The sequence below is a fragment of the Anomaloglossus baeobatrachus genome, chromosome 1 (assembly GCF_048569485.1).
Source record: "Anomaloglossus baeobatrachus isolate aAnoBae1 chromosome 1, aAnoBae1.hap1, whole genome shotgun sequence".
NCBI lineage: Eukaryota > Metazoa > Chordata > Amphibia > Anura > Aromobatidae > Anomaloglossus > Anomaloglossus baeobatrachus.
Window position 1 is genome coordinate 861011342 of NC_134353.1, and position 21542 is coordinate 861032883.

The window sequence follows — 21542 nt, forward strand, 5'->3', positions numbered from 1 at the left end:
TTTGACTTTCATTGTATTCTATTTTTGTACATTGTCTTATAGTGATATTTATATAAACTTTACAATTTGTCTTATTTGGTGGAATTGTTACTCCATGTTTTTGTAGGAACTATAAAAAAGTAATGATATAGAGAAAAACTGATGCCCAAAGCAGAAGTAGCCATGGGGCTCCATAGTAATATTTAGGATGAGTCTACTTTCAATTTTTCATTCTTTTCCATCATGAATAGTCAACACTAAAGACTATAATAGGGCTCCATTCAACAAAGCTTTTTCTCCAAAATTCTGGCATAAAAAGTTTGAAAAGTTAATATTTTTTATGATTTTTGGCATTCTCTCGCCATTTTAGCCCAGCTCAAACAAAGTAGCAGAGCTCGGGCCAGGCGGGGGCATGGTGACAGCTGCTCGTCAAACGCAAGACAAGTGGCAGCATTGGCCAAGTCCCTGACTGGAAGTAGAATAATGGCGAGGCACACATGGAGGACTGTGCCTTTTCTCTGACAGTCCTGATTCATCAAGAGGCGTACTACTCTTCTTGAATCAGGAGAGTCTAGCTTCAACACCCCCCCCCCCCCCCCCCCCCCGCGCCCCCGTCAGGACCAGCATAAACACTGCCGGTCTTGATTAGACATGTGTGAACCAGAAAAGTAAAGGTTGGGGTTTGTACCAAACAAAGTCTTTATGAAGAAAAAAAAAAAAAAAAAAAAACTAAAAAAAAACCCGGTGTTTTAGTTTGGAGTTCGGGTGCTTTACGTATGCTGACCACTCGTGTGAGTATCACTGTGCTCAGGTACGCTCGGTGCTAAGCCTTGAGTGAGCTGCTTTCAGTGTTTGATCGGCTCGTACTGGGGGGGTAACAACAGGGGGGCTCAGGTCAAGTCCAGGTCCAGAACAGAACTTTAAAGTCCGGCTGAACTCGCAGAACCCGAACTTCAATGGATCTGCTCATCTCTAGTCTTGATTAATTGAGGCCTTCATGTCTGTTTGGAATAGTCACGAGTAGCAGCTGGTGGTTGTGCCCATGACTAAAGGCAAATACTAGTCTGTATTATGAGGTTTAAGGTTGATAGGTTGTTAGTAGAATTGGTGATTATACGCTGCTAAACATCAATGTTTTTGCATACTCTAAGACATGGTCGTCAAATGTAAAGCACTAATGTAATGTGAGAAAAACCTAAAAAAGATGGAGAAAAAAAAACCTCTCAGCAGGGTACGGAATATGTTACATTTGTGTCAGAAAAAGCAGACCGTTCTTATCCTGCACATATAGGACTCCGAGCAGTGTCGGACTGGCTACCGGAGGAACTGCAGTAATACCAGTCCTGGCCGCGGTTACCTGCACTGAACTCTGGACCTCTCACCTGAGCTCCGGAGTGCAGCCTGGACTGAGCTGTGGGTTTGCAGGACTGAACTACGAGTGCCGACGGATTCCCTGTTTATCACAGTTCAGTCCATGACAGCAGCAGGCAGGCCGGGCTGCACTCTGGAGCTCAGGTGAGAGCTCCGGCGTTCAATGCAGGTAACCGCAGCCAGGCCTGGTATTACTAGCGGTTTCTCCGGTAACCAGTCCGACACTGACTCCGACACAAGATGAGCTCACTACAGATACAAAGGTTGGGTCATACTTACTTCTTAGCACGCAGGGCAGTATAGAGACAATGGCTAACAGAACGCACAGACCACCGTTCACACCAAGCAGGATTTTATTTAGCAGGCAGTGTTCCGGATGTGTATACAGCCATATTAATAAGGCAAGGGCGCCAAGTGCGACAGTGTACAATATTAGGATGACGATGGCCAGGGCACCATTCCACAGCTTATTATGCTGCGCTCCAGCAGTCCTGAGAGAGGAAAGTATACCGACATCTTGGTTAATGATGTAATAATTAGGAGAAAAGAAAAAAAAATATTTTAAACATATATATATAAAAATGTACTCACAAGGGCAGTGACATGCAGATATCCCACAATGAGGACATTGACAACACCTATGAGGAATGGAGAGTTTTCACTCTCCAAGGATGGCACCAAGGCTGACGGATGTGTGCACTTTACCCAGATCTGCGCACTAGACCCACACGTGGTTATGCCATGGATTCTGGCAGATTTAAAATAGTTTGATTTTGCACCTCGTAGAGGAAAACACAAGATACAGCAGCATTTCATGGAAATGTTGTATGCAGTTGTACTGTGATTCTCGCCCATGTGGCGCACTACTTCTCCATGTAGGCCCTGTTCATATACTTTTACCTGTATGTTTTGGTGTATGAACTTGTGGAGGAGGGGGATCATCAGGCCTCATTGACCTGATGTTGGCCGTTTATGTGTCTCTTTATCATTCGTCATCAACATGACTTCTTAATTGTGTGGAATAAAATAGTCGACTTCACCATATGGTAGAGTGGCTATGCGTATATGGTGTCAGTGGCAAGCTACCTTCACATACAAAAGTTGGTGTTGAGGCACACTAAATATTAAAAAGGCAGAATATTATTAATTATAGGATTTTTGGATATGTTTCTTATCAAATGTTATATTACTTCTTGCTCTTGTTTCTTGGTACTACCATATCTAGGAGGCACACTGCTATCTTGGATTTGTGTGTCCTCATTTCCTATATCCAGTCACTCAAATGCAACAACTACACCTCAAAAACATCTTAAGAATGCGCCCTCTTCGTACCAAGAGAACCATAAAAACCTCTTACTGTTGCTCTGATTCAATATCATCTTCATTATTGCAATGAACAACTGCTTTGTGTTCCATTCACTAAACTCTCCCCTCTACAATCTATCCTGAATATAGCAGGCAGGCAGATTTATCTGTCCAGCCACTACACCGATGCCTCCACCCTATGCCAGTCATTGCACTGGTTGTCCATCTGCTATGGAATACAGGATTGCTGCTTCCAATAGGTGGCACTAGAGTTTGTCTCCTGCCTCCCTGTAGAGACAATCTGAATGCAAATTGAGGCTCTGATCTGGCATAAATCCTAGGTCATATGAAAAGGCTCGTTAAAGAGCCACTTTTGACTTTTAGTATTCCTACTTCCAATAGGTGGCACTAGAGTTAGTCTCCTTCCTCCCTGAAGAGACAATTTGAATAAAATACAATATACATTTATCACTCTCGTACATAAAGCTCTTCAAAATAATATATCCCCCTACATCTCCTCATTTGTCTACTCCTCTACCCATGCTCTCCCTTTTGCTAATGATCTAAGACTAAAATCCTCCATAATCTAAACCTCCCACTCCTGTCTCAAAGACTATAGTTGTTCTTCACCAGTTCTCTGGAATGCACTACCCCAGACAGTCCAGTTAATATCCAGCATCCAAACATATAAGTGAGTCCTTAAAGAGGACCAACCACCAGGATTTTCCTATGTAAACTAAAGCCAGTGCTATACTGACGCTAATCATGCTGATTCTATACATATCTTTAGTTGTGAGATCGAATTTAAAGTTTCTGAAATACAGGCAAGTAAAGTTTGTGAAGTGCACTGTTACTTCATTGATAGGTGCTGCAGAATATCTAATAGGTGAGTCGGGTTTTGCTAGTTATTCCCGTCCCTGGCTGCCTGCCTGTCCTTCCTCCCCCTGTTTCTGTCATTACAGGGGAAGGAGGGAGGGAGACAGGGGTGGGAATAACTAGCAAAACTAGGCTCACCTTTTAGATATTCTGCAGCACCTGTCAATCAAATAACAGTGTATTTTCACAAACTTTACCTGCCTATATTTCAGAAACTATACATCCAATCTCACAACTAAAGGTATGCATACCGTAGAATCAGCATGATAGTGTCAGTATAGCACTGGGTGTAGTTTATATAGGAAAATCCTGGTGAGTCTTCCTCTTTAAAGCACATCTTTTTAGATAGGCCTATCATATACTTCTAATCTAACCTTTCGCGATTTGCATTTTCATCTTAATCTGGTCCATTTATGCACTAGGCTTATCCACATACCACACACTTAATAGCATTTATATGTAAATACAGATACTAGTGATTGGTTCATGCAGCTTTAAATTACATTTATAATTTATTATAACCATGGCTGGGTCACACAATACAAGCACTTTTACCTTTTGTGTCACCCGTTTCCTCACAGTTTGTTATCTCTTGTAAGCAGTTATGAGTTAGGCTGCTTTCACACCTCCGGTTTTAGCAGAGTCGGCCAATCCGGCTCTAAAACCTATGCAACAGATGCGGCAACAATACGGCACTAATGTAAGTCTATGCAAAAAAAACCGCAACCGGCGGCAAAAGAAAACGGTTGCGTTTTTTCTGCAAAACGCCGGATTGTGCCGCACAGGAAAAACTGGATGTGTGAAAGCAGCCTTACTTGTCTTATATTGTTTGTATATTTACTTCTAAATTGTAAAGTGCAGCAGAATATGTTGGCGCAGTAGAGAGATGATTATTTTATAGTTTTGAAGTTAGTGCAAAGTTCCAGTAATGCTAGGACATCTCTAGTGCTGCTAGTACATAGTAGTAAAATGGAGATACTTACAAAGCCCAAGAGAGCCACTGGTTGGTGAACACTGACATGTGAGATGGTGAAATATTTGGCCACGCCATAATGCACTGAGCATCTGTGCTTGGTTTGAACAGTCATTTTGTCCTGACAGAGTCCCTTTAAAAACAGACTGTTCAAACCAAATACAGTTGCTCGATGCATCATCAATCCGAAGAGGGCCGGCACAATGAGTTCAGCATGGCCGCCTGTGTGAGAGGTGCTGTACACTGACAGGAGTCACTGTGGAGAGGCGTCTCAAATGCCAAAAAAAGAGGTATTGAAGCCTCTCTGGAGGGACCCCCTGGGAGAAAAGAGAGTCCGCTTCCACTGACCAGGGGCAGTGAGTGGAGCCTCGACGGAACCGGGGATTCCCAGCCAGTCTCCAACGCTTGCACTTGCCAGGCCTCAAACTAAGTAACATCTGCAATCTGACGAGGGCAGGCACAATGAGTTCAACATGGTCGTGCATCATGGCGGGGCCCAACAGTTCAGTGCACCCCTTCTCACTTGCTTGTTTACCCTCTCTATCCCCCCTTCTTTGACTGAAAGCTCAGGCTTCAAAGTGCCAGAGAAGGGCAGAGATAGATAGAAAACAAGCAGGTGAGGTGCCCTGAAACGTTTGGCCCCACCATGGTGCACCGAGCGCCTGGTCCTGGTATGGTCATTCTATGCAGACAGAGTCCCTTTGACAAAGCATTATTTATTCCTCAGCTAAATATCAAAGTAGAAAACAAGTGAAAACATATTTGCTGTTAAAGTTCTTCAAAGCACAAAAGAACTGGGAAAGTTTCAGCAACTCATATGAGGCACAAACGGGTCACTGTGCAAAGCGGACGCCATGGGCAGAGGTTGTCGCCTTCAGCACTTTTATGTGTCGCCTTCAAACGACAGACTGGCAACCTTCCAATCTCGGCTACATAGTCCCAGTTTCTGATCAATCATCTTTGATCCTGGTGACTAACCAAAAATGCTTTTAAAGCTTTATGACTCTGACTTTTGAGAATCAAAGAGGATTTTTTCCAAGGATTTAACAATAAAAGCTTATCCTACCACTATTGTTTTTGCTTATATAAAGCCATCATATTCAGCAGCGCTTTACAGACATCATTATCGCTGTTCCCATTGGGGCTCACAATCTAAACTCCATAACAGTATGTGTTTGGAGTATGAGAAGAAAGCGGAGAACCCGGAGGAAACCCACACAAACACGGGGAGAACATACAAACTACTTGTGGATACTTTGAACCCAACACCCCCAGCGCTGTACAACCACCATTTTCACTTTCCCCATTGGGGCTCACAATCTAAATTCCCAATCACTACATCTTTTGTGTGTGGAAGGAAACCAGAGAACCTGGAGGAAACCCACACTCCTTGCCTACACAAACACACTCCTTGCCTACGTTTGCAACTGAACCTGGCTGAGCATCAGTATCAGTCCCATTCCCGGGAATGGATGTTGCCATGTCAGGTGGTGCTGAAGAAATTTCGTCCCTTCATGTTGGTAATTGGCTTGGACATCATGAGAATCAACGCTAAAAACTCTAGAAAACCCCTTAAAATTCCCAAAAAGTGGGTTAAAGGGGTTCTCCAGGATTTGTTTTTAACCGTAACCTAGCCCTTCTTTCGTACTTTGTTGAAGGCTGCAGCAGTGAAGTTACGAATACAGTATGTGACATTGCAGCCAATCAAGAGGTCTCAGTCCAACTACACGGTCATCAACGCTGCACCTAGTGATTGGCTGCAGTGCTCACCTGCTGCAGTGGCAACATCACCATTGCACCCTGGCCTCAAAGACCAGGGGCAGCTGTGAAGAGCCAGCACTTAGTGAGAAGTAAAGCTCATTTTGTTATTTTTATAGTAGACAAGTTGGCTATTTAAAACAAATAATAAAATCAGTAATAATACAAGGCACAGCCAAGCCAAAGTGATGTAACCAATAAATACAACTTACCAATTTTTATTCCATTTGTGAGCAAATTCCACTAAAAGCATGAGCTGTATGAGCAGAAAGAAAAAGCCAAAAAATGCCCCGATGTAACGCCACGCTGCAAAAACAAAAAGAGGAATTTTAAATTCATTTGTTGTTGACATTTGTAATTTATATGGACATGCAATTACTTTTAGAGATGGTCTAAGCTTAGGGAAGTATAAAGTAAAAGGCAATAAATGGAGGATCCTTCATCCAGTTTAAAAAGAGGTGGTCACTTTGTCTTGGAATCTTCTCCACTCTTGTCCAAGGGTAATGCCTGGTATTAAAGGGGTATTTCCATCTCTAAGATCCAATCCCAATATGTAGTAGGTCTAATAATAATAATAATAATAATAAAAAATATTAGCAAATACCTCCTATTAGAAATGTAGTATAGTTCTCCTGATTAGTTATCTCTTACCTCATGTGCAGGGCATTGCAGCTTTGCAGCTTAAGCATCTATGGTTATGACCATGAACAACCAACTAACTGTCACTATATGAGTGGATGTAACGATGGATACCTAATCTACAATGCCCTGCAGATGAGGTAAGAGACGTGGCTATATCAGGAGAACTATACTCCATATCTAATTGGATCAGATCTTGGAGATGGGAATAACCCTTTAAGTGTATAGGGCTGTGTTGCAATACCACAAATGATCTGTAGACAAGAGTGGCACTATGTCTTGAAGAAGACAGCCATGTTTTTCTAATTGTTGGGAAACTCTAGGCAATGGCTGGGTGATCATACAACAGATATATTATTAAAGGGGTAGTCTGCTTACGGCTATGTGCGCAGTGAGTGTTTTTGCAAATTTTTCGGGTGCGTTTTTGGGTTCAAAACCGTAGGACTTTGCTTCCCCAGCAAAGTCTATGACTTTTCATTTTTGCTGTCCGCACACAACTTTTTTTTTTTTAGCTGCGTTTTTGAGCTAAAAAAAAATAAATAAATAAAAAATGGACATGTCAATTCTTTCTTGCGTTTTACTGCGTTTTTTTTGCATTGGAAAAACGCAGCAAAACGCAGTGATCAGAAACTCAGCAAACGCAGCCAAAAACGCACCGAAATGCAGTAAAAACACATGCGTTTTTCCGATGTGTTTTTGCTGCTGGTGTGTGTTTTTGCGGCCAAAAACGCAGCGTCAAAAAAACGCTGTGTGCGCACATAGCCTTAGAAAACCTCATTCTGATATAAAGATCACAGGGTGCCTCATGTTTGGATCCTTGCGCAGTCAGATGCCATCTGCGGCCCAAACAGGAAGAAAAACTAAAACCTAGACATTTTTTTTAAAATCTGGAGACATTTAGATAAAAGCACAGTTTTATGATTTACTTCCATGATAATGCAGCACATGGAGCTTTCGAAATGCTGTTCTCTGTCATCCACTGAAGACGTCCAGTTCCCAGCACACCAGTCTATACCCCACTACAACTCCAATGTAAAATACATAACGTGGCCTGGCTACATAAATGGAGAGAGACGAAGAGATTCCTACAGAGGAATTTCAGTGCCACATTATTGTGAAGTTTTGATTAAGAGAATCAGGGTGCGAGGACCCAAACCGATGGGCAGAATGAGGAAGGATCGGGGAGACCGGGTTACCTGAAGATTCCAGCATCCGCAATTAAGTCATAGATTAAAACTTGACTTTTATTCATGTTCCATAAAACAAGAGGTGAGAACATGTAAACAAAGGACAGCAGTCCACGCGTTTTGAGCAGAGGGCTTCGCCATAAATAACAGGTCCTCTGCGGGAAACACGTGGACTGCTGTCCTTGGTTTACTTGTCCTAACCTCTTGTTTTATGGAACATGAATAAAAGTCAAGTTTTAACCCCTTTACGACCGACGACTTACCGGTACGTCCTAAATCATGAAGGGGTGATCACTGCTTGCTGCTGCGGTAAGCCAGCGGAGATCCCTGCACATATCTTCTGATTTGTACAGCAGACATGTATGCCTCGCAGGCGCATCCACAATCCACCCGCTTCCTGTTAACCCCTTAGATCACGTTGCCAAAATGTGACAGCACGATATAAATGGCCGGAGCGGGTAACGCACACTTACCCGCCGCCATTGGAGGCCCCGTGACGTGATCACAAGGGGCAAATGGTTGCCATGGCAGCACAGGATCATGTGATGACTCCTGTCGCTATCATGACTCACTTCCTGTTACAGCCGGCGGAGCTCTGGCTGTAACAGTAGAGTAGCATCTCTGGTGATCTGAGCTGTGCAGGCCTGATCAGGAGAAATGAATGCTGATACTTATAGTTCCCTAGGGGGGTAGTAAAATTAAAAAAAAAACATGCTGCGATGCCGAGCGTGATAGTACCCGCCCCTGTCGCAGCAGCAATTTCCTTGTGATAGCTGCGGTAGCGAACATTATCGCTACGGCAGCTTCACATGGACTCACCTGTCCTGCGACCGTCGCTCTGTCCGGCGACCCGCCTCCTTGTTAAGGGGGCGGGTCGTGCGGTGTCATAGCGACGTCACACGCCAGGCGGCCAATCGGAGCGGAGGGGCGGAGATGAGTGGGATGTAAACATCCCGCCCATCTCCTTCCTTCCGCATATCCTACGGAAGCCGCAGTGACGCCGGTAGGAGATGTTCCTCGCTCCTGCGGCTTCACACACAGCGATGTGTGCTGCCGCAAGAACGAGGAACGACATCGGACTGTCGCGTCAGCGTAATCATGGATTACGCCGACGCTGCACCGATGATACGATTACGACGCTTTTACGCTCGTTAATCGTATCATCAAGCCTTTACACACTACGATGTCGCATGCGATGCCGGAAGTGCGTCATTTTCAATTTGACCCCACCGACATCGCACCTGCGATGTCGTAGTGTGCAAAGCCCGCCTTAGACAAAAGTAAACCTATACTATACACAGACTCATCAGTTTTTCCATATAGTGAACACTTTTTTTTGCAATCTTTCCGCAGTTTTCCAGTACACTATAATGGTAAATCTTATGGTTTAATTTAAAATTGCAACTCGTACCGCAAAAAAAAAGCCCTCATATAGCAAGATTGACGGGAAAATAAAAAGGTTATGGACCTGTCAGGTCCAATATGCACCCAGAACCACGAGCAGTTCTGGATGTAAATTGCTAATCCCTGCCTAACCATTCCTGTATCTAGTAGCATAGATAAAGAGATCTTTAGAAAAAGTATTTCTAAAGATCTTTTACCATATGCTAATGAGCGCAGGGACTAGTCCCAAGGGAGTTAGTTCCTCTGGCTAGTCGGCTCCATTAGCATGGAGTAGGTTCCCTTTAAAACTGTCTACCTTTACATCTTTTTTTCTAATAGGAATCTGTCAGTTTTCGAGGTTTTTTTAAGCTATAACCAACACCGTGTTTAAAGGCATTCCTGAATCACCTGTATGAGCGTCCAGCTACCCGACTTACCCAAGAATAACTTATTATTGCCCCGCACTATATCCACATCAGCACCGAGTGGTCTGATGGGTGTCTCTGGACCTCTTCTGCCCCACAGTCGCCATCCTCCTGCCTTAGTCTAGGTTCACATTTCCGTTGTTTTAAATCCGTCTGGTCAGTCAGTGACGGATCAGTTGTTTTTTAGATGTCAACTGACGCAACGGATGTGTTTTTCACAGGATTCCTTTCACAGGAATCCTGTGAAAAAACTGATCCGTCGAGTCCGTTACATCCGCTATGCGTCCATTTTTTGACGGATCAGTCATGATCTGTTTGTGTTTGGGACAGCCCAGTGGGTGTGCCAAACATGCTGGGCATGCTCAGTAGAGCATGACGGAATCCAGCGCTGGATTCCGTTGTAAGACAGATTACGACGGAATCCAGCGCCATAGACATCCATTACAAGCTTGACGGATGGCGACGGATTCCTGCGGGGTGCGTTTATTTTGACGGCCAGAAAAACGTTACATTCTGCGTTTCTCCCGTCCTGCGGTCAGTCAAAAAAATGACTGACCGCGGCGCAAGGTCATCAGTCGCAATCTCCGCCACTAATACAAGTCTATGGGACCCAACGGAATCCACTAAACGGATGCAGTTGTTTACCAGAGCCGCAGATTGTGACTGATCCATTTTAAAGGAAATGTGAACCTAGCCTTAATTGACCTGGCTGACTCCATCCCCAGAGTCCGTTGCGCGACACTGAGATTTGAACAGACTGTAGATGTTGTAGGAGACATCAGCCGTGTCCATCAAGGCAAGAGGTCGGCCATTGCAGAGATAGAGGAGGCACAGAGCACAGTCCGGAGACGCCATCGGATTTCTTGGCTCTAACTAGCATAGTTCTTTTCTTATGTATACTGGGGAGCTGGGCGCTTATGAAGATGTTGCAGGAAAGCTTCTAGGCGTGGCTGACAGGTGGTGGTTACAGCTTATGTGATGACAGATTCTCTTTACAGTCTCTATGCATTGACAATGGAGAAATATTGCAAATAGTTTTAAATTTAAAATGTTCCTGTGCAGATCTATGAGTCTCCATGGTAACAGACTACAAACAATCCTTGAGTAGTCAGGTGAAGAGTTTGAATAAACTGTGCGTGATTGGATTTGTGAATCGTCAACATTGTACAAATACATACAATAAGAAACGTACCATAGAGGAAAGTCTCCTGATCAGGAATGAAGAACGCTCCAGAACACATCCCTACCAGGAGCAAGAACTTGATAAACCAGAAGCTGGAAATAAGTAAAAAAATATAAACAAAAAGGAAGATTCTGGATGTCCCTTAAAGTATTATTCCCATCTCCAAGATCCTATTCCAATATGTAATAGCTGTAATAAGAATTATATTAACACATACTCCCAATTAGAAATGTAGTATAGTTCTAATAATGTAGCCATGTCTGTTACCTCATGTGCACTGTATGAGTGGACATAACCATGGACACCTAAGCTGTAATGCCCTGCACATGAGGTAAGATATATAACTAATCAGGAGAACTATACTACATTTCTAATTGGAGGAATTTGCTAATATTATTACACCTACTACATATTGGGGTAGGATCTTGGAGATGGGAACAACTGTTTAACTTTATAAAAAACTCAGTAAAAAAAAAAAAAAACAACAACAAAGATATATTGTCGACATAAACCAAAATTGACAATACAAATACAAAACATTCACAGGGATAATTCCAACAGCATTAGGCACGAAACAATAGTCATATTAAAGTTGCCTAATGTGTGTGGAGGTGTCCTGCTGTTTCCCAGACAGACGATGTGTGAAGGAAAGATTGACCATGTTGGATTTCAACATGCACAATCATTTATTCCCAGGGGATAGAAACTACTACTTCAGCTTTCCTCAGTAAAACTACTTACATTATTGTGCAAATACATAACGAGAGGTTCTAAAGTGTGTGAGCACCTTAATAGTGTGATGGTTATTACCAACGTAGCTTTGGTACCATTTTACTGGTGACATATTTTGTGGTATGCTGCTCTATAACTAGTATAAATGAAAAACCGTCTCCACGTTGTAAGAATTAAAGTGAACCTTTCAGGAGCAATATGCACCAGGAACCACAAGCAGTTCTGGGTGTATATTGCTAATCCCTATCTAACTGTCCCTGTATCTAGTAGCATAGATAAAGAGATCTTTAGAAAAAGTATTTCTTAAAAATTCTTTATGATATGCTAATGAGGCCAGGGACTGGTTGTAAGGGTGTTCCTTCCCTTGGCTAGTCTGCCCCCTTAGCATGTAAATACGTTTCTGTGGGCATACTAACATGCTAATGAATGTGTAACATCAGAGAATTATCTCACTCACCTCTGCTGCCACCATCACGTGCGAGTCCTGGATGTCGGCTCAGTGCGCATGATCCCGGACTTTCAGTCATGCGTACTACATGGGTTTGAAGCCAGGACTCTTACACCCGGCTTCATAGTGCGCATGGCTGAAAGTCCAGGATCATGCGCACTGAGCAGAAATCCAGGACTCGGATGAGACGGCAGCAGAGAGGTGAGTACGACCATCATCTGACACTGCGCATTCATTAGCATGTTAGTATGTCCACAGGGGCGTGCTTATATGCTAAGGGGGCCGACTAGCCAGGGAAAGTAATGCTCTTACGACTAGTCCCTGCGCTCATTAGCATATCATAAAGGATGTTTAGAAATACTTTTTCTAAAGATCTCTTTATGTATGCTACCATAGGAGGGTACTGCTAGGCAGGGATTACTAATCTATACTCAGAACTTCTCGTGGTTCTGGGTGCATATTCCACCTGACAGGTTCAGTTTAGAGTTTATACAGCCAAGGAACTCAAGACCCTGAATAACACATAGGTTCTTGATTATCAAAGAATATCCTAAAACATAATTACCGTACGATATCACCAGCAAAGTACAAAAAACACAGATGCTAACTTGGGCACCAGTTAGGCTGTCTCAGTAGTCAGCGGGCCACCAGGGTGCTAAATGTCCATGAGTAGAACAATGTGGCTGCCCTTTTTCCAAAGCCTGTGCTCGATGTGTACACAAGTTGTGCCTGGTATTGCACCACCCTTTAATTAATTACATGTCAATTGAGCTAATCTGCAATACCAGACAACCCATGGGCAGGTCTGGTGCTATTTCTGTAACAAAAAACACAACCATTTATTTTTTTTCTAATATTTTCCTCATTTTTTTGGTGCTTGACCATGGATTAGGCAATAACCAATTGTTTGGCAGAGGTTTAGCGCCTTCACTTGGGAAACCTTTGGACCATCTATCCAGACAGTAAAAAGACTTTTCCACCAGCTTCCTTTTCAGATGTTTAAATAGCTTCTACCTGTTTAATGGTTTGAAAGGTGGCATTACCAGTGTTAGACAGATAGATCAGGAGAGCAGACCGTCAGTCATTACATGTTTCATACAGGTAACTCCTCCTACTGACAGATTCCCTTTAAAATAAACTCAGAAGGGATCAAGCACCTGGCAGCCCCACAATCGGCTGTTACCATCTGCGGCGTTAGCAGCGTGCAGAGCAGAACATTGAACATGCCCCATACACTGTTTTGTGGCCGCTTCCCGGGTTCTACACATCTGAACCCTGAAGTGGTCACTAAGCCGTGCCTGGAGCTGCGATGCTCTGCTATATACACTGTTTACATCTGTTGGCTGACAGAGATGATATCCGCCGATAGAGCAGACTCCCAATAATCCAGTTCTGATGACCTATCCTAACTATATCTTATCAATATCATTGTAGTGGACATCCCCTTTAAATGGAAGCTGTCATAATGAAAAATATATCAGATCTTCAGGCAGGATGTTATACAGCAGGAGGAGCTGATCAGATCGATGTACATTTTTGTGGAAAAAAAAAAGTTTCATTAAACTTGCATTATATTTACTGAAATCCCTGGTGCTTGTATGCAAAAGTCCAGTGGGCGGTGCTAATCAGTGACTGACAGTCTTACCTGTATGACTGTGTACAGAGGAAGCTATCACACATAGGACCACCCACTCTTATGTACACAAACACCAGAGAGATCAATGGATATAATATTAAAGTCATACTGAGTATTTTGACACCAAACATACTGTATATACACAATTCTGCTCAGCTTCTTCTGTATACCGGGCTGTCCACAGTTTGGCCTACACGTACAATGTGACACGTTCCCTTTAGAAATGTTGGAATAACGTGATAATATTGTTTTACCCGTTGTGGAGGTAGGCTCGGCAGCCTCTGCTGTTCTTAATGTTTATTGTAAGGATGAAGAGAAGAAAGAAGAAGCAGGCCATGCCGAAACAGACTCTGTACACCGCCGAGTACCCAACCAGCTTGTCACACTTCAATCCGGCCTGCAGACGCTCACAGATGTCTCCATAAAATGGAATCTAGTGGAAAGAAATATATATAAGGCAGGTCAGAAATAGCTCAGGTCATGATCACCCCACAGTAAAGCTTCACTTGGCACCATAAAGTAGTCTGATGCATTGTACACCGTAGCCATAAAAAGAGTCCACACATTCTTGGCTCCGTGGCTTAAAGTTTAACTGTTGTTTCAGGAGAACGTGCAGCAAAATGTCTGTCTGTCCCCAGCTCCCTCCGCCTCCAGCTCCCCCTGCAGCTCCTCAGACCGCCCCCACCTCCCCTCTCTCAGCTTCTCCCTCTGCTCCCTCAGCTTCTCCCTCTGCCCCCTCAGCTTCTCCCTCTGCCCCCTCACCTTCTGCTCCCTCAGCTTCTCCCTCACCTTATGCCCCCTCAGCTGCTCACCCCGCCCCCAAAGCTGCTCCATGGGGCTCCTCCCTCTGCCCCCTCAGCTCCTCCTTCTGCCTCTATATAGCTTAATAAGCACCAACTGCCATCTCCTATCTCAGTAATCGGAAAGTCTGTATTCAGTGAAGACAGATTTTACCCATGAATTGAGAATTTTGTGAATGACATAATGAAAGATCAATCCAGAAGGAGAAAGGAGCAGATTTCTCAGATACTACTACTATAATATAATACACATAGCGATGTGTGCTGCCTCAGGAACGATGAACAACCTGCATCCAGCACCAGCAACGATATTTGGGAAAGGAACGACGTGTCAACGATCAACGATTAGGTGAGTATTTTTGATCGTTAGCGGTGGCTCGTAGCTGTTACACACAACGACGTCGCTAACGAGGCCGGATCTGCGTCACGAATTCCGTGACCCCAGCAATATCTCGTTAGCGATATCGTTGCGTGTAAAGTGGCCTTAAGTGTGTGTTTATCCTCTAATGTCTCTTTATAGAGGACCTGTCACTGGATTTTTTCAGTGTAAACTAAGCACCTCCTCATTTTGGCACCGCTCCACTGGTTCTGGAGCACTTTCTCTTTTGTGTGCCTTCATTCCAAAATTATGTCCCCTGGAAATACAGATGCAAAATTTGTCTTCAGCCTGAACACGGCGTGGACCACAAAACTTCTCTGTGGACGTTTGACTTTTCTCCTTTGAGACTGACCAATCAAAACACAGCTGCGCCTATAGCGATGGTGGACACTCAGGAGACCAGGGAATAACAAGGTCCTGTTAAATAGTAACTGTAGCTTCAGCTGAATATTCTTGATAAGCCACATGTGTGTATAGCCTGCATTATATATTATTCATCAGTTTTCCATTTTACAAGTGTAAAGAAAGTTGCCAGAAACTAATGGTCCCCACTGACTTACAACAGGGTCCATCAATATTTTCGGCATTTTGACATGTCTGTGTTAATGTAATTGTACTATTCTTTTAGTAAAATCTGACAATTTAATAGAAGCAGAAGCCGGTCTGTGTCTCTGTCTCCATCTCTGTGCGGCAGTGATCTCCTGCGTCTCCCTTTCCATAGACTTCTATGGGCAGCAGATGTAATGTGATTTCTCAGTGAGGCTGGTAATCGGTCTCATTGCTACCTCCCTAAATCAGTGAATTTAGATGGAAGGACCAGAACATGATCTTCGGGAGGAGGTGAGAAATAAATTATGGGTTAGGCTAGTTTCACACTTGCGTTGGACGGCTTCCGTTGCATTGCGTTGTGTTACGGATGCAACGGATGCGTTGCATATAGTGCCACAACGGATACTACGGATTGTACAAAACAACGGAAAGCTTTTTTTTTATTTACTTTTTTGTTTTATTCTTTACAGTTTTACCAGCAGCAGACTATTGTGAACGATCAGCTGATCGCTCTCAATAGCCGGCGGGCGAGCGCTCATCTGAGCGCTGTCACTTGCCGGCGGCCGGGCATGCCGGCGGGCGGGCGCTCATCTGAGCGCTGTCACTTGCCGGCGGCCGCGCATGCCGGCGGGCGAGCGCTCAGCTGAACGTTCGGCCACCGCGAGACAAAATAATTTTTTTTTTTTTTAAATCAAAAACAAGAGCATGCGCAGTGAAATCCTGAGGATTCCGCTGCTCAAAACAACGTTACATGCTGTGTTCCTCCCGCTGGGCGGAAGCAATGGAGCGTCGCCCAGCAGAAGCAACGCAGGTCCTTTTGGCACAATCCGTTACCCATACAAGTCTATGGGAAACAGCGGAATCCGTTAACGGATTCCGCTGTTTTCCATAAGGGCGGATTGTAACGGAAGGAAAACAACGCAAGTGTGAAAGTACCCTTAAGGAGAATTGGGAAACTTAATATTCATGCGCGCTCCGCAATGGTCTATGACTAATGCAAGAGCACGCAATTTGATTAGCTCTGTGCTGCCATATTAGAGGAAGGTTCGGTTAATTTGTACTGATCCTACAACCAGAGGGTGAAACTTTCCACGCAATGTACAATTATCGACCGTATAGTTCTGCACTGGATCTGCGGAATAATAGAAATGGCCTCTGGGTTTATTTGAGGATAATAATCTGCTATTTGCTTCCAAAACACTTCTACTCATGGCTTCTGTCTCAGATTTTCCATCTGCTGCTGTGAGAGGAGACGCTGAGGCTGAGAAGAGTCTGCCGATTACTTCTAAATGTGAGACCGAGGGAGAATCTGAGATGCCGAGAGACGCTGACAACTGTAAGGATGTGTAATGCTTCACCACCGCACCAAAATTACATATATGTGATTACCGTAGTACATGGTAGCATTGCCTCTAAATTGTCTATCTTGGGTCACACATTTCGGGTTGCCTTCCACCAGCTTCTCACAATAAGTTGTTGGCATTGCGGCCCATTTCTCCAGATAGAACAGGTTTGTGGGCCTCAAGATGAAAATAAGAGAGGTACGTATACACAAGAAGCCACCTTAAAACACTAAAGTGGTTTGTAGGCCTCCTAGTTTTCCCAGCTCTATCCACACATTATTCGTGGGAAGGAGGAGAGGGATTTGGGACTTTTCACTTCATTACGGTCACACTAGGTACGGGAAGTACCAAGCGAACAGCGAAAGTGAAGGGAAACCCTGTGTCTAGGGAAGGTGGGATATGGTCACCCCTGACCAAACCTATGGCTGGTCCATGAGGTCCCTCACCACCCTAGATATGTTCCGCACTTATGCATTGAGACTGATACCTGACACTAGGAATCCCTAGTGCTGGGCCCTAAATAGGAAACGGGTGAGATGAGCTCTTTGTCAACCCCACTACACACTATAGAAGACACAAGGAGGAGACACAGAGGAAAATGCATGAACTGCTTATCCACAGATGCCTCACGTAGAAGTTCAGCAACAATACCACAGATGAGTACAAGCCACCTGCTTGCAACCAGAGCTTGAATGAACTGAATATCACCAACACAAGTCCAAGGAAGATGGGAGTATTTAAGGGGACTACTGATAATCAGCAGCTAGATGGAAAGGAGAGCTTCGCTGGGTCAAAAAGGGAAAGGTGAAAATAAAGTAGGAAAGCTACCTAGTACAATGAATACTAACAGCAGGAATAGTAGAAAGTAAGGGAGCATTTTGTACAGCCAAACGCTGTGACGTTCAATTGCCAGAATCCACATGACTGTCATCCATGACACACCCGTCACAATTACATTTACGTGTTGTCCTTAAAGAAAACCTCTCATCAGTCTGTGGCTGCTATTTTTATCCAAGAAATCAGTGGGCTGCTACAGACTGAAGATTTATCAAAGGTAGCCAGAGCTAACCATAACGCCCCTTGAAGAACCTGACTTTATAGCAAAACTCAAGTCCAAACTTCTATGTTGTGATATCCCGGCATGCAGAAAGGGACCCCACAATCCTCTGCTGCCCCCTTGCTGTTCGGCCTCATTCACTAGTCCATGCGGCATCCATTTTTTTCACAGATACCACAAATACCCATAAGTCCATGGGTTGGTGAAAAACACGGATGGCATCAGTGTACAGCTAGTCTAAACACTAAGGCTATGTGCGCACTAGTGCGTTTTTCCCGCGGATTTACCCCGGAAATTTCTTGAGAAATGTCTGCAATCTTTGTGCAGACATTTCCCATGAAATTCAATGAGAAAAAAAAATAGTTGTGCGCACTGTGCGGATTTTTCTCAAGAAAATTTCTTGAGAAAATTTTCTCGAGAAACTTTCTTGAGAAAATGTGCATGTCCATTAATTTCCGCAGGTACCTGCGGTATTCCGGGGGTATTCCGCAGGTAGCAATGATGTGCGGTATACCACCGGAATAGCCGCGAATTACCTGCGGGAATGCTCATCGCTGCCTGCGGTTTTGCAGGAAGCGATGTCATTATGCCAGGAAGAGGAGGCGGAGCAGGACACAGACGTCACACTCCCTGGACGCCGCACAGAAGCACTTCCGTGCGACCTCCAGGTGCCCGTGCAGTCTGTGTCCTGCTCCGGCCTCGCGGCTGCCTGCACTGCAGGGTGTCAGTGTCTGCCCGCAGTGTCAGCAGCCTGTCACGAGGCAGCGCAGGCAGACACTGACATCCTGCAGTGCTGGCAGCCGCGGGGATGACGATCGCTGCTGTCAGGAGGTGAGATCATTACCTGCTGTGACGATCTCCTGCCTCCTGACGTCACCGCGGTCACTGCTGTCTATGCCCGTCTCGCGAGCGGCCCGAGACTGTCACTAGCGGTGACGTCACGGGCTCTCGCGATACGTCTGACAACGCGGCGGGCATAGAAGTCAGTGACAGCGCTGACGTCAGCAGTACAGGAGATGATCACAGAAGGTAATGATCTCATCTATGCTCCTGATGGCAGCGCTCGTCATCCCCTGCAGTGACCTGAGCTGACCTATTGATGTTAGCTCAGGTCACTGCATTGCTCTCCCAGCCAATGGGGAACATTCTGTTCTTCATTGACTGGGACAGCGACTATGGTATGGATCGCCGTGCCCCCCCCCCCCTTATTGGATTACGCCGGACGTGGAATTGATTGTGCTCTTTTCAATAAATTGGTTAAAGAGGGAATGTTTTGGGGAGTGTTTTTTCAAATAAAACTTTTTTTGTTGTCTATTTTTTAATTATTACTGACTGGGTTGGTGATGTCGGGTATCTGATAGACGCCTGACCTCACCAACCCCAGGGCTTGATGCCAGGTGACATTACACATCTGGCATCAACCCCATATATTACCCCGTTTGCCAACGCACAAGGGCGCGGGATGAGCTGGGGCAAAGCGCCAGGATTGGCGCATCTAATGTATGCGCCACTTCTGGGGCGGCTGTGGCCTGCTATTTTTAGGCTGGGGAGTGTCCAATAACAGTGGACCTCCCTAGTCTGAGAATATCAGACCCCAGCTGTCCGCTTTACCTTGGCTGGTGATCCAATATGGGGGGGACCGCACGTTTTTTGTTTTAAATTATTTATATAATTTAAAATAACAGCGTGGGGTGCCCACTGTTTTGGATTATCAGCCAAGGTGAAGCTGCCAGCGGTGGTCTGCAGGCTGCAGCCGTCTGCTTTACCCTAGCTGGCTACAAAAAATGGGGGGACCTCACGTCGTTTTTTTTTAATTATTTATTTATTTTATGGCTAAATACAAGGCTAAGCACCCTTTAGTGCCACATGAAAGTCACTAAAGGGTGCCAGCTTAGAAAATGCAGGGAGGTGGAACATTATATAGGTTTTTCTCATCTATCTATCTATCTATCCCTTTATCTATCTATCCATCTATCCCTCTATCTATCCATCTATCCCTCTATCTATTCATCTATCCCTCTAGCTATCCATCTATCCCTCTATCTATCCATCTATCCCTCTATCTATCTATTCATCTATTCATCTATCTATCTATCTATCTATCCCTCTATCTATCTATCTATTCATCTATTCATCTATCTATCTATCCCTCTATCTATCTATTCATCTATTCATCTATCCATCTTTCCCTCTATCCATTATCTGTCTATCGATTATCTGTATTATTTATTGCAGGGACAAACCTGCGGTAAATCCGCGGCAAATCCGCGGCAAAACCGCATGCGGATTTGGTGCGGATTTTTTCCGCAGGTCCGGAAATCTTTCACTGGCAGAAGTTTCTCAAGAAATTTTCTTGAGAAACTTCACATTTCTAGTGCGCACATAGCCTAAACCTTTAGCTGCGCACTGCCTTGGAAAAACAGGAAACCGGGGTGTGGGAATAGTGCTCTCCTGAAGACTGACCTTGAAAAAAGCTACTTTCAAAATATAAGACAAACCCTTTAATGAGCACACGTTAGCTTTACTAAGGTTACAACTGTAGGCTAGTTTGCTCTTGGCATCAAAAGGAAAATGAGCGTTGTAACGTGGTGCCCGACTGCAGCCGTGAGCACAGGACAGGATAAGGCTGGTTTCAGACGTCCGTGTTTAATCAGGTACCAGTCACACGCATGGTTATGGTCATACGTGCGTCTCACCTGTGTCATACGTGCGTCACACGTGCTTGCATGCGTGTGACAGGTACCGGAGAATACACGGGTCTGTGAAATAAAAAGATTTTTCATATTTACCTGCTTTCTCCGGCTCTGCTGCCTCTCGCTCTTGACTGCTGCTCATTATATTCATCGATTATTCACCGCACTCAAGACTTGGAAGCCGGAGCATCGTGGGGACAGCGCTGGATACAGCACCGCCGAGGACAGGCAAGTATTCTTCAGCACAGTGACATCCAGGAGGTCATCGGAGTTCCCAATGAACTCTGACATTCTGATGACCCCCGCGCTACAGCTTCATGGGTTCATCAGAGTTCACTGGGAACTGTGATGAGTCCCCGATGCTGTCCCCGCAATGTTCCGGCTTCTAGGTTCTCACCACACATAGCGCATACACACATAGCGCATACACACATAGCGCATACACACATAGCGCATACACACATAGCGCATACACACATAGCGCATACACACATAGCGCATACACACATAGCGCACATGCATGTGTATACACACAAACACACACACACTCTGCTGTACACTTACCCAGCGATGCGGTCTCCGGCACTGAAGTCCACAGGGCACTGAGTATTCAGTGAGTATAATGAGCGGTGATAAGGAGCGGGAGGCAGCAGAGCCGGAGACAGCAGCACTGGAGAGAGGTAAATATAGAAAATCTGTTTATTAAAAAGGCCCATATTTTCTCCGGTATGTTTTACACTGATGTCACAAGGATCACATCAGTGTGCGATCCGTGTGACATCCGTGCTGCCGGAGATGCTTGTGTGTGTGTGCGTGCGGGGTCATA

General features: G+C 44.7%; 1 protein-coding gene across 1 annotated transcript in view; it reads right to left on the minus strand.

Annotated features, from left to right (window-relative positions):
• The window catches only part of SERINC5 (serine incorporator 5), a 95895-nt gene that overhangs the window by 36000 nt on the left and 38353 nt on the right, over positions 1–21542 (minus strand). Inside the window, exons 3-6 of the mRNA XM_075325831.1 lie at positions 14150–14328; positions 11089–11171; positions 6475–6568; positions 1630–1841 (exon numbers count right to left, since the gene is read on the minus strand). Of these exons, the coding sequence (XP_075181946.1) occupies positions 1630–1841; positions 6475–6568; positions 11089–11171; positions 14150–14328 (568 nt within the window). The remainder of the gene's footprint in view (positions 1–1629; positions 1842–6474; positions 6569–11088; positions 11172–14149; positions 14329–21542) is intronic.